The sequence below is a fragment of the Salvelinus sp. IW2-2015 genome, linkage group LG17, assembly GCF_002910315.2.
Source record: "Salvelinus sp. IW2-2015 linkage group LG17, ASM291031v2, whole genome shotgun sequence".
NCBI classification, from domain to species: domain Eukaryota; kingdom Metazoa; phylum Chordata; class Actinopteri; order Salmoniformes; family Salmonidae; genus Salvelinus; species Salvelinus sp. IW2-2015.
Genome location: NC_036857.1, coordinates 15,946,560 through 15,961,936, shown reverse-complemented (window position 1 = coordinate 15,961,936; position 15,377 = coordinate 15,946,560). Strand labels below are relative to the sequence as shown.

At 42.0% G+C, this 15,377-nt stretch overlaps 1 protein-coding gene and 1 pseudogene across 1 annotated transcript in view; one reads left to right on the top strand and one right to left on the bottom strand.

Annotated features, from left to right (window-relative positions):
- The window catches only part of LOC111976901 (plasma membrane calcium-transporting ATPase 3-like), a 41,566-nt gene that overhangs the window by 19,747 nt on the left and 6,442 nt on the right, over positions 1-15,377 (bottom strand). Inside the window, exons 4-5 of the mRNA XM_070447927.1 lie at positions 2,170-2,331; positions 1,770-1,984 (exon numbers count right to left, since the gene is read on the bottom strand). Of these exons, the coding sequence (XP_070304028.1) occupies positions 1,770-1,984; positions 2,170-2,331 (377 nt within the window). The remainder of the gene's footprint in view (positions 1-1,769; positions 1,985-2,169; positions 2,332-15,377) is intronic.
- LOC139029072 (plasma membrane calcium-transporting ATPase 3-like) overlaps positions 8,687-15,377 on the top strand; it is a 6,952-nt pseudogene continuing 261 nt past the window's right edge.

The window sequence follows — 15,377 nt, the reverse complement described above, 5'->3', positions numbered from 1 at the left end:
TTGGAAAAAATCGTGCCCAAATTAAACGGCCTCGTACTCTGTTCTAGATCATACAATATGCATATTATTATTACTATTGGATAGAAAACACTCAGAAGTTTCTAAAACTGTTTGAATTATATCTGTGAGTAAAACAGAACTCATTTGGCAGCAAACTTCCATACAGGAAGTGAAAAATCTGAAAACGAGGCTCTGTTTCAGGGCCTGCCTATTCAACTGGCTTTTATTTATCGATATGTATGCACTTCATACGCCTTCCACTAGATGTCAACAGGCAGTGGAAGGTTGAATGGGGTGTCTAGCTTGATCTGAGGCCGAATAAGAGCTTTTGGAGTGACAGGTCCGGTATTTTCTTTGTCTTCGACCTGTCTCTTATACACATCTAGATGTGTATAAGAGACAGGCACAATGCTAGCCAAGGTTGCTAATTCGACAGAAGAAATGGACATTCTAAAACCAAACAACGATTTATTCTGGAAATAGGACTCCTTGTACAACATTCTGATGGAAGCTCAGCAAAAGTAAGACAACATTTATGATGTTATTTCGTATTTCTGTGTAATATGTTGATGCCTATTCTCCGCCGTGTTGGTGAGCGCTGTCTCACAATAACCCAAGCTGTATGTTGTGGTAAAGTTATTTTAAAAAATCTAACACAGCGGTTGCATTAAGAACCAGTGTATCTTTCATTTGCCATACAACAAGTATTTTTATGTAAAGTTTATGATGAGTTCTTTGGTCAGATTAGGTGAGTGTCCAAAATATCTCCGGACATTCTGGGGAATTGTTGCTACGTATTCACAATGTCTAACCACGATTTGCAGCTCTAAATATGCACATTTTCGAACAAAACATAAATGTATTGTATAACATGATGATATAAGACTGTCATCTGAAGAAGTTGTCCAAAGGTTAGTGATTAATTTTATATCTCTTGCTGGTTTTTGCGAAAGCTACCTTTGTGGTGAATAAATGCCTTTGTGTGTTTGGCTATTGTGGTAAGCTAATATAATTCTATATTGTGTTTTCGCTGTAAAACACTTAATAAATCGGAAATATTGGCTGGATTCACAAGATGTTTATCTTTCATTTGCTGTACACCATGTATTTTTCATAAATGATGAGTATTTATGTATTTCACGTTGCTCTCTGTAATTATTCTGGCTGCTTTGGTGCTGTTTTTGATGGTGGCTGCAATGTAAAACTATGATTTATACCTCAAATATGCACATTTTCGAACAAAACATAAATGTATTGTATAACATGTTATAAGACTGTCATCTGATGAAGTTGTTCAAGGTTAGTGATTAATTTAATCTCTATTTTGTCGGTTTTGTGAAAGCTACCTATGCGGTGGAAACATGGTGAAAATATGCGGTTGTGTGTTTKGCTATTGTGGTTAGCTAATAGAAATACATATTGTGTTTTCGCTGTAAAACATTTAAAAAAATCGGAAATGATGGCTGGATTCACAAGATGTTAATCTTTCATTTGCTGTATTGGACTTGTGATTTCATGAAAATTATATTATATGATATCCCTGTCCCGTTAGGCTAGGCTATGCTAGTCAGCTTTTCTGATGAGGAGGATCCCGGATCCGGGAGGGTGATGAAGTAGAGGTTAACATGATTGTCACATAATGTCTACAGCAGCGCGCACGCACACACAAGCGCGCACGCACGCACGCAAGCGCGCACGCACGCACGCACGCACGCACGCACGCACGCACGCACGCACACACACACACACACACAGTTTATCACCCTTACCTTGACAGAGTAGGCCAGTGATATAGTAACAGCCAGTGGCAGCCCCTCAGGCACAGCCACCACCAGCACTGTGACGCCGATGATGAAGAACTTGACAAAGTACTGCACATAGACAGGTGTACACTCAGTGAGCCACTCCCGGCCCTGCACCACAAAGGTCTCAATCACAAAGTACATCACCAGGATGATCACTGTGATGGCTGACATGACCAGACCTGAGGAAGAGGACAGACAGACACACAGACATGGCWACTTAGATCAAAGAACAATGTGAAGAGTTTGTCGGTAGTAGAGAATGCACTGCTAGCCAACCTTGTGCATACACAGGTCAAGTCAGAGTGAACAAGCAGGCCAGCAAAACATTTATTATGAACGCTGAAAGTTTAGAGTCAGCCCTCACCTGCCTTCCCGATCTGCACGGCCAGTTTAGTGAGTTTGCCCTGGAGCACAGACTTCTCTTTTTTAGGCACGTTGCCCTTTTTCTTCTCCGCTTCCACCTCCCCACCTTCAGCGCTCTTCAGGGGCTGCATCTCCATGGCAACAGCCTCATCCTGTTTCTTGGCTAAGGTTGGGGGTTGTCACAAAGTTAGGGAGTGGTTAGGACGGTTAGAGAAAAGCCAAGAGGTGTAGTGGGCGTTTCGGCACAAAATGGCTGCCATGCTTCCCCCAGGTGGGTTCTACAGCTACAGTATGCAACTGTAACAGGATGTAAAGCACTTATGAGACCTAATGAAAAGGGCTGTATACATACAACCCATTATTATCAAATGTACAGGTAATATGTTTTCAACATAAATCAAGATATTGCTTCCATCTTATTTGAGTAAAAAAATATTGCTTCCATCTTAAGTAAAATGTTTGAAAATATTTTGTATAAATTATTACCTCATGCCATCTGTTGTTTGCATAGTTCCCCAAAGGATTAACATAAAGTAGCCTACTTGAAATTATGGATGATTCCTCTGCCTTGGAATCCCCCTGTTTCTTACCTTTGTTCTGATTGTTTTCCAGTGTCCCATCTTGCTTGCCTGTGATTAGGCGAGAGAGAGACAAATATCTAGACTGATACAGCTGAATGTGACAGACATATTGCTGCATGGGAGGCAAACATTGCTCCCATTTTAACCCCCCTAAAGGAGTAAAAATCGAATGGGAAAATGAATAGACAAAATGAAAGTGACAGAAACGTGTGAAGAAATCGCCATGACTTATATCAACATGTTAAACTTAATTTTCAAAATATTTTACAGTTTGTTCTTTTTTTCCCAATTACATTAGGGGTCCACAATCTCCCATGGGAGTCCCATGGAATATCTCTAGCAAACCCCTTCACCAATCTAACTAGTCTAGTAGGGGAAACACCTACCATTCGTGATGCTGATCTGTTTTGCTTCGACTGCAGGGGTATTATTGCCCTCTGATGAGATAGTGGTTTGGGATTTGAGATAGGGACAGGGACAATAAGAGATTTTATCAAATTAAGAGACAAAAACAATCAAAACAGTAAAAAGGATGAGCAACAGAAACAACAAACAAGGAATGGAAAAAAAATGAATGTATGAGACCTTAGGAGCAGCAAATAAGTAAACCATTGCATCATGTCTTTCTGTGGTCTTTATTGTGAAGCTTCGTCCTAACCAGAGGCTTCCCCCTCTGTGTAACCCCATCTCCATCTTGCTCTCCCCCTTTCCATTCAAGTATTGATTGCTTTGCATACTCCTATGCTTTTAGATATAATTATTAAGCAGCTAGCTACCACTCTTCATATCAAGGAGAGGGAGACAGGGAGAAAAGTCTCTGCCCATGTACTGTAAATGCACACTGTACAGTTCAGAGATGCTTTGCTCTCTCTTTCTCATAAGCAGAAGTAACATCAGGCCTTGAATGACACAGCTTAATGGAGCATCCCTTCAACACACCTATTAAAACTGCCAATGCATGATACTTATATACATCTGTCTGTGTATATATAGTATAAGAAACAGAAATTGTGAGTCAATCATATGTAAATACATCCATGTATATATGAAAAGTTCCTTTCCAAAACATTATATGCACAGATTTTTCACATTTGTGTTTTTTCATCAGAAGGGAATGCTTATGGGTGTGTAAAATATCACTGGTCTCATATTTTTGTTCATATATTTTAGATGTGTATTAAAATTAGTTTTGTTGCAAAACGATATACAGTTAAAGTTGGAAGTTTACATACACTTAGGTTGGAGTCATTAAAACTTGTTTTTCAACCACTCCAAAAATGTCTTGTTAACAGACTATAGTTTTGTCAAGTCGGTTAGGACATCTACTTTCTACAAAAAAATTGTGGACCTCCACAAGTCTGCTTCATCCTTGGGAGCAATTTCCAAACACCTGAAGGTACCACGTTAATCTGTACAAACAACAGTACGCAAGTATAAACACCATGGGACCACGCAGCCGTCATACCGCTCAGGAAGGAGACGTGTTCTGTCTCCTAGAGATGAACGTACTTTGTGCAAAAAGTGCAAATCAATCCCAGAACAACAGCAAAGGATGTGAAGATGCTGGAGAAACAGGTACAAAAGTATCTATATCCACAGTAAACAAGTCCTATATCGACATTACCTGAAAGGCCGCTCAGCAAGAAGGAGCCACTGCTCCAAAACCACCATAAAAAAGCCAGACTACGGTTTGCAAGCACATGGGGAAAAGATTGTACTTTTTGGAGAAATGTCCTCTGGTCTGATGAAACAAAAATATAACTGTTTGGCCATAATGACAATCGTTATGTTTGGAGGAATAAGAGGGAGGCTTGCAAGCGAAGAACACCATCCCAACCGTGAAGCACGGGGGTGACAGCATCATGTTTGGGGGTACTTTGCTGCAGGAGTGACTGGTGCACTTCACAAAATAGATTGCATCATGAGGCAGGAAAATAATGTGGATACATTGAAGCAACATCTCAAGACATCAGTCAAGAAGTTAAAGCTTGGTCGGAAATGGGTCTTCCAAATGGACAATGACCCAAGCATACTTCCAAAGTTGTGGCAAAATGGCTTAAGGACAACAAAGACAAGGTATTGGAGTGGCCATCACAAAGCCCTGACATCAATCCTATAGAAAATTTGTGGGCAGAACTGAAAAAGCGTGTGCTAGCAAGGAGGCCTGCATACCTGACTCAGTTACACCAGCTCTGTCAGGAGGAATGGGCCAAAATTCACCCAACTTATTGTGGGAATCTTGTGGAAGGCAACCCGAATCGTTAAACAATTTAAAGGCAACGCTACCAAATACTAATTTAGTGTATGTAAACTTCTGACCCACAGGAATGTGATGAAAGAAATGAAAGCTGAAATAAATAATTCTCTCTACTATTATTCTGACATTTCACAGTCTTAAAATAAAGTGGTGATCCTAACTGACCTAAGACATGGAATTGTTACTAGGATGATTAAATGTCAGGAATTGTGAAAACTAACTTCAACTGTATATCCATTGCTTAGCTGGAATGGAATGTTCATATCCTGTATAATTAACATATAAATTCAACTCATATATAAATTCAACTATAGCCTGAGGCTATAGTCTTGTTTAGAGTTAGGCCCGTCCCAAATGGCACCCTATCCCTATATAGCGCACTACTTTTGACAAGAACACAGATCTAATATTACTGTATTGATACAGTTTAAAATACAGTAATCCCTCGTTTATCGCGGGGGTTACGTTCCGAAAATGACCCGGATAAGTGAATCCGCGAAATAGAAAACTTTTTTTTTTTTTACAATTAGCAACTATTACATGTATACAAATACAGTGACTCACGTGTGAGCCGTTTCGTCGACATTATGGTTTAGGAGATGTTCGAAATTACAAGATAATTTGGCCAACTTAATGAAAATTTGCCAAGCTGTTTTATGTACGTACACATAACTGCACGAGACGACAAAATGATAGCACAATTCGTAGCATGTTTGATACAAGAAGCGGGAGTGAGTTTTTAGCGAATCAGAATGCAGAGCACAATGCACCAAAAAAAAAAAAAAATGCATTATGAAAATCCGCGAAATAGCGAATCCGCGATAAGTGAACCGCGAAGTGGCGAGGGATCATGTATAATAACAAAAATGTATGTCACAAATGTATCATTTTGTACAGTTGTAATATTTTCACATTTGACTGTGTAAAACCTTGCACTGCTATTTTTTGTCTCTGAGAGAGAGGAGGATATATCTAATTTGCAACAAAAGTGATTGTTCTCGGAAATAAAACCATCAATTGAAGATTTTTAACAAATACCGGTCTGTCATTGAACATGCCATGATTAGATATGGGGAAAAAAAACACACAATCACTTTTAATAAGTTCTTCAAAAAAAACAAATTACTAACATTTCTGAAAATGGATATATAGCGTTTTGGAATGAAACTCTTCATATCCATTTGAAGCATCCCTGGTATATGTATTGTGTTTCAAATGTACTATATTTGCTTCATACTCACAAAAAATGATACCGACATCTTAATGACATTACACTTCAGCCTGTCTTTTATCTTACCTTTCTTGTCTTTCTTCTCATCTCCCCCCCCCCCTCTCCAGCCCCCAGTAGAGTGAAGATGATTCCAGTTGGAGAGTTGATCCCCACAGCAGTAACTAGCATCTTTCCTGAGCCTTCCATCACATGAGTTCCTAAAGAGATACAAAGATGAAATTCCTAAATAGACATGGGAATAACCCTTAACTTTTTCCACATTTTTGTAACGTTACAGCCGTATTATAAAATTTTATAAATTATTTGTTTGTTTTTCCTCAGCAATCTACACACCCCATTATGAGAAAGAAAAAAACAGGTTTTTAGAAATTTGTGCCAATTTTTGCCAAAACCCCCCCGGAAACATCACATTTACATAAGCATTCAGAACCTTTACTCAGTACTTTGTTGAAGGACTTTTGCCAGCGATTACAGCTCGAGTCTTCTTGGGTATGACGCTACAAGCTTGGCACACCTGTATTTGGGGAGTTTCTCCCATTCTTCTCTGCAGATCCTCTTAAGCTCTGTCAGGTTGGATGGGAGCATCGCTGCACAGCTATTTTCAGGTCCTCCAGAGATGTTTGATCGGGTTCAAGTCCACGCTCTGGCTGGGCCACTCAAGGACATTCAGAGACTTGTCCGAAGTCACTCCTGCGTTGTCTTGGCTATGTGCTTAGGGCCGTTGTCCTGTTGGATGGTGAACCTTCACCCCCGTCTGAGGTCCTGAGTGCTCTGGAGCAGGTTTTCATCAAGGATCTCTCTTATCTTTCCCTTGATCCTGACTAGTCTTGCAGTCCCTGCCACTGAACCCCCCCCCCCCCCCCACACACACACACACACAGCTTGATGCTTCACCACCATGCTTCACTGTAGGGATGGTGCCTGGTTTCCTCCAGATGTGACGCTTGCATTCAGGCCAAAGAGTTCAATCTTGGTTTCACAGAACAGAGAATCTTGTTTCTCATGGTCTGAGACTATTTAGGTGCCTTTTGGCAAACTGCAAGTGGGCTGTCATGTGCCTTTTACTGAAGAGTGGCTTCCGTCTTTCGTTGCTCAGTTTGGCCGGCGGCCAGCTCTAGGAAGAGTCTTGATGGTTCCAAACTTCTTCCATTTAAGAATGATGGAGGCCACTGTGTTCTTGGAGACCTTCAATGCTGCAGAAATTGTTTGTACCCTTCCCCAGATCTGTGCCTTTATACAATCCTGTCTCGGAGCCCTACGGACAATTCCTTTGACCTCATGGCTTGGTTTTTGCTCTGACATACACTATCAACTGTGGGACCTCATGTCCAATCAATTGAATTTACCACAGGTGGACTCCAATGAAGATGTAGAAACATCTCAAGGATAATCAATGGAAACAGGATGCAACTGAGCTCAATTTCGAGACTCATAGCAAAGGGTCTGAATACTTATTTAAATAAGGTATTTCTGTTTTTATTTTGAATAAATTTGCTTTGTCATTATGGGGTATTGTGCTTAGATTGATGAGGGGAAAAAATGATTTAATACATTTTAGAATAAGGCTGTAACATAACAAAATGTGTAAAAAGTGAAGGGGTCTGAATACTTCCGAATGCACTGTATTAATCATGTCGCAACTCAAACAGAAGGGAGAATTTCCATTAATATTGTTTGCAATCAATATGCTGTTCAAAGAAGGTTATTGTGGAAAAATCTGTGTTTATTTCTATGATGTAGACATAGTGGACTGCTAAGTTCACATTACACAGTGACGTCATCTTCGCTGAGACCTAAAAGCCAATTCTCATTCCTGGAGTGACAAGCTCGACTCTTGTTCTAGAGTTTTGCATGGTTGGCTTGAGTGTGGTGTGCATTTGGGAAGGCAGGTTGGAATCCAGAGGCAACGCATAATTACACTCACCAATTACACTCTGGAGCTACTGTAGTTTGTGTTTTTAATCACTGAGTAAGGTCACTTTCCTCTGTTTCTCCTACTGACCGGTGATCTAATTACTTTTGTACAGCAGAGCTCCATTATGTTCCCATTAATTAAAATACTTTATCACAAGAGACCAAGGGTTGTTCAATAACACTGTTCATACTGCCTAATACCAGGGAGTGGAATAGCTCAGAATACTGCTAAATATGTTTGATGTTGATGATTGCTTACATATGTAATGGCTTGGGACTATTATAAACTTGTGCACTAAACCACAGCATGTACATGGTTATAACAAGTAAAGTGAATGTATTTCAACTGGAACTGATACATTCTTATCGGCAGACTCAGCAGCCTTGGTTTCTCTAATGACTGCCTCGCCTGGTTCACTAACTACTTCTCAGATAGAGTTCAGTGTGTCAAATCAGAGGGCCTGTTGTCCGGACCTCTGGCAGTCTCTACAGGGTTCAATTCTCGGGCAGACTCTGTTTTCTGTATATATCTAGGATGTCGCTCATGCTGCGGGTGATTATTTGATCCACCTCTACGCAGACACCATTCTGTATACATCTGGGCCTTCTTTGGACACTGTGTTAACAAACCTCCAAACGAGCTTCAACGCCATACAACACTCCTTCCGTGGCCTCCAAATGCTCTTAAATGCTAGTAAAACTAAATGCATGCTCTTCAACCGATCGCTGTCCGCACCCGCCCACCCAACTTACATCACTACTCTGGACGGTTCTGACTTAGAATATGTGGACATCTATAAATACCTAGGTGTCTGGTTAGACTGTAAACTCTCCTTCCAGACTCACATTAAGCATCTCCAATCCAAAGTTAAATCTAGAATCAGCTTCCTATTTCGCAAACAAAGCCTCCTTCACTCATGCTGCCAAACGTACCCTCGTAAAACTGACTATCCTACCGATCCTTGACTTCGGCGATGTCATTTACAAAATAGCCTCCAACACTCTACTCAGCAAATTGGATGCCGTCTATCACAGTGCCATCCGTTTTGTCACCAAAGCCCCATATACTACCCACCACTGCGACCTGTATGCTCTCGTTGGCTGGTCCTCGTTACATATTCGTTGCCAAACCCACTGGCTCCATGTCATCTATAAGTCTTTGCTAGGTATAGCTCCGCCTTATCTCAGCTCACTGGTCACCATAACAACACCCACCCGTAGCACACGCTCCAGTAGGTATATTTCACTGGTCATCCCCAAAACCAAGACCTAATTTGTCCGCCTTTCCTTCCAGTTCTCTGCTGCCAATGACTGGAACGAATTGCAAAAATCACTGAAGTTGGAGTCTTATATCTCCCTCACTAGCTTTAAGCGTCAGCTGTCAGAGCAGCTTACCGATCACTRCAGCTGTACACAGCCCATCTGTAAATAGCCCATCCATCCAACCAACTACCTACCTCATCCCCATTTTTGTTTTTGTTTTTCTGCTCTTTTGCACACCAGCATTTCTACTTGCACATCATCATCTGCACATATATCACTCCAGTATAAATTGCTAAACTGTAATTACTTCGCCACTCTTAGCCTATTTATTGCCTTACCTCCTTACTTCATTTGCACACACTGTATACAGATTGTTCTATTATGTTATTGACTGTACGTTTGTTTATCCCATGTGTAACTCTGTGTTGTTGTTTTTGTCGCACTGCTTTGATTTATCTTGGCCAGGTTGCAATTGTAAATGAGAACTTGTTCTCAACTGGCCTACCTGGTTAAATAAAGGTGAAATAAATCAAATAAAAAAATAAAAAATTCCACAGCATTTACAGAGTTTGCATTCATCCAATGTGTGGTGGCCTAAACATCAAGTGATGTATGTGCACCTCGAGAGGTAAGTGTGACAGATACTGGAAAAAAACAATCAATGATAACAAAAGGGAATTGTGTATATTGATTGATGAAATCACATCATACATGTTTTTGAACCTGCAGCTGAATACTTTCAATATTTGATCTTCTGCTCCATCACCAATGTGGATTAGGCTGCTACATCACCATCACAACAGCATGATTATTTTAGATCTCTGCATAGACCTAGCCTAGTGGACCTATGGAGTGAGTAGCAGAGTCCAGTTCCGAGTATCATTATTGGGTAGAGGATGAGTGAGGGTCCCCTGTGGGTCTAATGGATTCATGACCCGGTGCTCAGGATGCTGACCAGGGGCTACAATCCGATTAGCCCTGTCAGGCTCCAGGGAACAGGGAGGAGTCACTCTCTTACTGGGAGAGGCAATGAGATTTCCCCTCAAAAAAAGAGAGAAGAATCTGCCTCCTATTTTTAGTATGAACATTCATTACGGTTAAGTATGTCCCCTGATCAGAGAGCAACCCACTACTAAGCAGTTAGAGAGGCATAACATCCTAAATCAATAAACTAAAAATCAATAGACTTTTTATAAATAAATTATGTCTGTTTTTTTGTTTCGTTGATTTGTGTCCCAGTGAGGGAGGGGTGGGATTGCAGCAACTCCTATTGGATCATTAATAATTCTCTTTGGTGCAAATTATAGATCACATTTTTATGAGGAGTGAAATCCTGTCAAGATGCTGAAATCCTTACAATCTGAGAGTTCTTTTCAGACTTGGGTTTATAGTAGCAAATGTTGACAACTCAACATCTAGATAGGGTTTTTAATGATGTAAGAATATTCCCTACAAAACCCATCTTCTCCATCTTCTCCAGCCTTTAGGTGAATCCTACACTGCACCTGCCAAAGCATCTTTCTCTTCACCTCCAAACGCTTGAGCTTCTTCTTTCTGTTTTTCTCCTTACAAATATCTGTTTCTATGGATTGGTATCCCCTTATCATTTTGTTTGATTCTCTTTTCTCTTCTGGGGTTTTGAGACAGACCAGATTAAGGTCTTTGGTGGAATAAACCACCGACAAATCACACACACAAAACATTTCCAAATGTTCTTCCACACATGCCCTGATATGGAGAATCATAGAAGGGGCAAAGGAGGGAGTGGCATGGGGAACATTAATCTAAAAATCACATAGTCAAGCATTTCCTACCCTGGCCTATCCTGGCCTACCTGGCCTTTTCAAAGAAGTCCATCAAAGAATCATTGTTTTTTGAAGAATCAATACACTTCTATTACCACACATTATCATGGGGGACTTAGCCAATAGTTCGGTGGAGTTCAAACCCAGAAGCGAGGTAGTGGAGGGGGAACAGAGGTCAACCATGCAGGGGACTTTGGGGCCACCCTGGAGGACCTGCGGACCTTATGAGCTGAGAGGTGCAGAGGCCATTCAGAAGATCCAGGAGAACTACACGGACACAGAGGGCCTCTGTCAGAGACTGAAGACCTCCCCAGCCGATGGTGAGAGTCTCACTCAGACACACCACTCTCAGTGACATTCTTCACTGGAAACATACAATGCACTTTATTAGTCTCCCTTACTAATCAAATTCAAACCAATAGGTCAAATCAACTGGATTTTTTATGAACAACCAGTTGATGATATTTTATGCTATAGCGCCACTGCCATCGTGTTTGCATAGATGGTTTCTACCAGATGTCCTCATTTGTACTGTCCTCATCCGCCTGGTTTCTATCTGTATTTGTGCATTCCCAACTCAGTCTGCCCGAACAGGCTTTCATGTTATGTTGCTAAGCTACAAAAGCATCAGCACTCTGGTGGGTGTGAGGCAGAGAGACAGACACCTCCTCTCATTCATCATGGCCTCCTGCAGCAAACATAAAATAGGCCTGAGGAGAGATGCTCAAACCACTATATGAGCGGTTAATGTTTCAGCATATTGCTTTATTTTCACCATTATAGTTTAAAATTATGTAATTTGTCACTTTTTAGATGATGTTAAATTATACAAGCGCCTATGATTCAACAATATCTGCACACTTTTATGATGATTACAAAACTATTTTTATAATTCAGTAGAGATAAATGTAGGCTGTTTCAGTTAGAGAGATGAAGGGAATTTGTTCATGAACCTTTCATTACCATGGCACTGTGAGAATATTGTCTGAATGAGTAAAATGTGACTTTTCACAGAGAGTCAGATTAATTATTAATTTGCATATCTCATCGCCCTGAAATGTTCCTACTCACGTGTCTTTTTATCACCAGATTGTTTCACACATCATTTCTGAACTCGGTATAGTGGCGACTACATTTTGACTACCCCCAAATGGGTTTGGGTGAGAGAGAGAGAGAGAGAGAGAGAGAAGAGAGAGAGAGAGAGAGAGAGAGAGAGAGAGAGAGAGAGAGAGAGAGAGAGAGAGAGAGAGAGAGAGAGAGAGCGAGAGAGGAGGAGAGAGAGAGAGGAGAGAGAGAGAGAGGAGAGAGGAGAGAGAGAGAGAGAGAGGGAGAGAGAGAGAGAGAGAGAGAAGAGAGAGAGAGAGAGAGAGAGAGAGGAGAGAGAGAGAGAGAGAAGAGAGAGAAGAGAGAGAGAGAGAGAGAGAAGAGAGAGAGAAGGAGAGAGAGAGAGAGAGAGAGAGAGAGAGGAGAGAGAGAGAGAGAGAGAGAGAGAGAGAGAGAGAAGAGAGAGAGAGAGAGAGAGAGAGAGAGAGAGAGAGAGAGATGGCTGGGTTGACAGTAGCAGCAGGTGATGTTTGGCAGGGGAGACATGAGGTGGGTGTGCCAGAGCACACACCCCACAGAGAAGCAGACACACACTGACTTAGCCATCTGTGCCATTCCCACCCATCTATCTCATTCACTAAAAGAGCACCCAGCACCCAGTGTCAACACTCAAACATTTATATGTCCGTTATATGATTCATGTGAGTGAGTCTATAGCAATGTATTTTACAGAAGTAATTGAAAGATGGTTATGCTGTGTTTTGTCTGCTCTAATGTAGACATTTTGAAAGCATTTATTTTAATGCTCTGCCATAATGCCTACACAAGGCTGTAAGAAACATGGCCTAAACTGTAACTCTCAAGTTCTATGACCATGTCCCATATAATGTAATGACTGTTTATGACAACAGTATTTCACATGGCCAGTTTCTATATGGAACCTATTATGAAGTGTTACAGAGCTAATTTTCATGGCAGAGACCTGCAATTTGACAAATGTTTGGTCGTAAGTAGGCATCCTGATAGAACATCCAAATACGTTTCACTCTACAGTAATCTTCAACAGTTCCTTAGCTACCCACTTACCTACTGAATTCACACAAGAATCTGATACCCTCTAATAGTGTTTTAAATTAAATCCAGTGAGGTGGATGAAGGGATGCCATGCACCATGTTCAGTAGCAGCATTCCCTGTCCTCTCTAGGCCTATCGGACAACCCGTCAGACCTAGAGAAGCGTGGTCAGGTGTTTGGCCAGAACTTTATCCCTCCTAAGAAGGCCAAGTCGTTCCTGGAGCTGGTCTGGGAGGCCCTACAGGATGTAACTCTTATCATCCTAGAGATAGCTGCCATCATCTCCCTCGCACTGTCCTTCTACCAACCGCCTGGAGAGGAGAGCGAAGGTAGGTGTGACTGACTGTCCAGGTATCAGACTTTGGCCTTCCGCATGCCTTAATAAAGCATTAATTAGCCCTCTGAGCTAAAGCTAGGCAATAGCTATGGGAGTTAACACAGTTTTCAGTTCTCTCAGTTAAGGTAACTCATCAGGTGAGCGGAGTCCCTCTTCCCTCACTTCTCTGCATATCTCTCTTCTCTCTCTCTCTCTCTCTTTCTCTCTCTCTCTCTCTCTCCTCTCTCTCTCTCTCTCTCTCTCTCTCTCTCTCTCTCTCTCTCTCTCCTCTCTCTCCTCTCTCTCTCTCTCCTTCTCTCTCTCTCTCTCTCCTCTCTCTCTCTCTCTTTGCCCTGTCTCTCACCTCCTTTCTTTCTCTCTCTGCTCTATCTTTCTTCCTATTTCTCTCTCTGCAGCGTGTGGGAATGTGGCATCGGTGCAGAGGACGAGGGCGAGCGGAGGCTGGCTGGATTGAGGGCGCGGCCATCTTGCTGTCTGTCGTCTGCGTAGTGCTGGTGACGGCCTTTAACGACTGAGGCAAGAGAAGCAGTTCCGGGGGCTGCAGAGCCGCATTGAGCAGGAGCAGCGATTTGCCGTGGTGCGGAATGGCACCGTCATCCAGATCCCTGTGGCTGAAATGGTGGTTGGGGATTGTGCCCAAATCAAATACGGTCAGTCAGGATCAGGAGAAGTCCCTGATGTGTATACCTGGTTGGACTATCTATGTAGCTACCTGTGTATAATGCATTTGTAGTTCCTTTGACTGTATCTTACCGAAGGTCTATTAAGAATCAAACATTCATAACAGCTCAACCATAAATGCATAAATAATACATTAAACCTATCTGGTTTTGTGTAGATTTCTATTAAGCAGTCATAACGATGTTTGGATCCTTATAATTCCTTATAGATCCTTATAAGTCTCTGGTCCCTTGTCTCTCCTGCTTCCACTCCCACACAGGTGATCTCCTGCCTGCTGATGGGATACTGATACAGGGCAACGACCTGAAGATCGATGAGAGCTCGCTGACCGGGAGAGTCTGACCATGTAAAAAAGTCTGTTGACAAGGACCCCATGTTGCTGTCTGGTGAGTTGTTTGCATATAATACAGTAGTCATGTTAACAGTCGGGCAAAAGAGGCCATGCCAGGGGTGTTTGTGTGTGTGTGTGTGTGTGTGTGTGTGTGTGTGTGTGTGTGTGTGTGTGTGTGTGTGTTGTTGTGTGTGTGTGTGTGGTGTGTGTGTGTGTGTGTGTGTGTGTGGTGTGTTGTGTGTGTGTGTGTGTGTGTGTGTGTGTGTGTGGTGTTGTGTGTCCAACGCAAAATCACACTCATCTGACTGTAAGCAAGCTTATAGCCTACTGCTCCAAGAGAGGGCAAAGAGGGGTAGGCTATCAGCTGATCACAGAGATAGTAGATTATGTAAACCAGCTAGTAAGCTAGCTACCTAGTTAGCTATGCTGTTGAAACAAACCTAACTAGTCTTTCACCCGTGATTGGAGTTTGTTGTGCTGCTGACACCTGCCTCTTAAGCCTACTAACAAATTTAAACCTTCCCTATTCCTGGCCGTGATATGACACATGCAACTCAAAACAGAGCCACTACTTACACTACCGTTGGGCGCCAGTAGCTTCTGCCTGCAGGATGAGTGCTGTCAGTGGGCAGAGGAGCGGGGGAGGCGACTTGTGTCTCTGTGTGCTGGCTGCAGTGCCGAGAGGGGCAAAT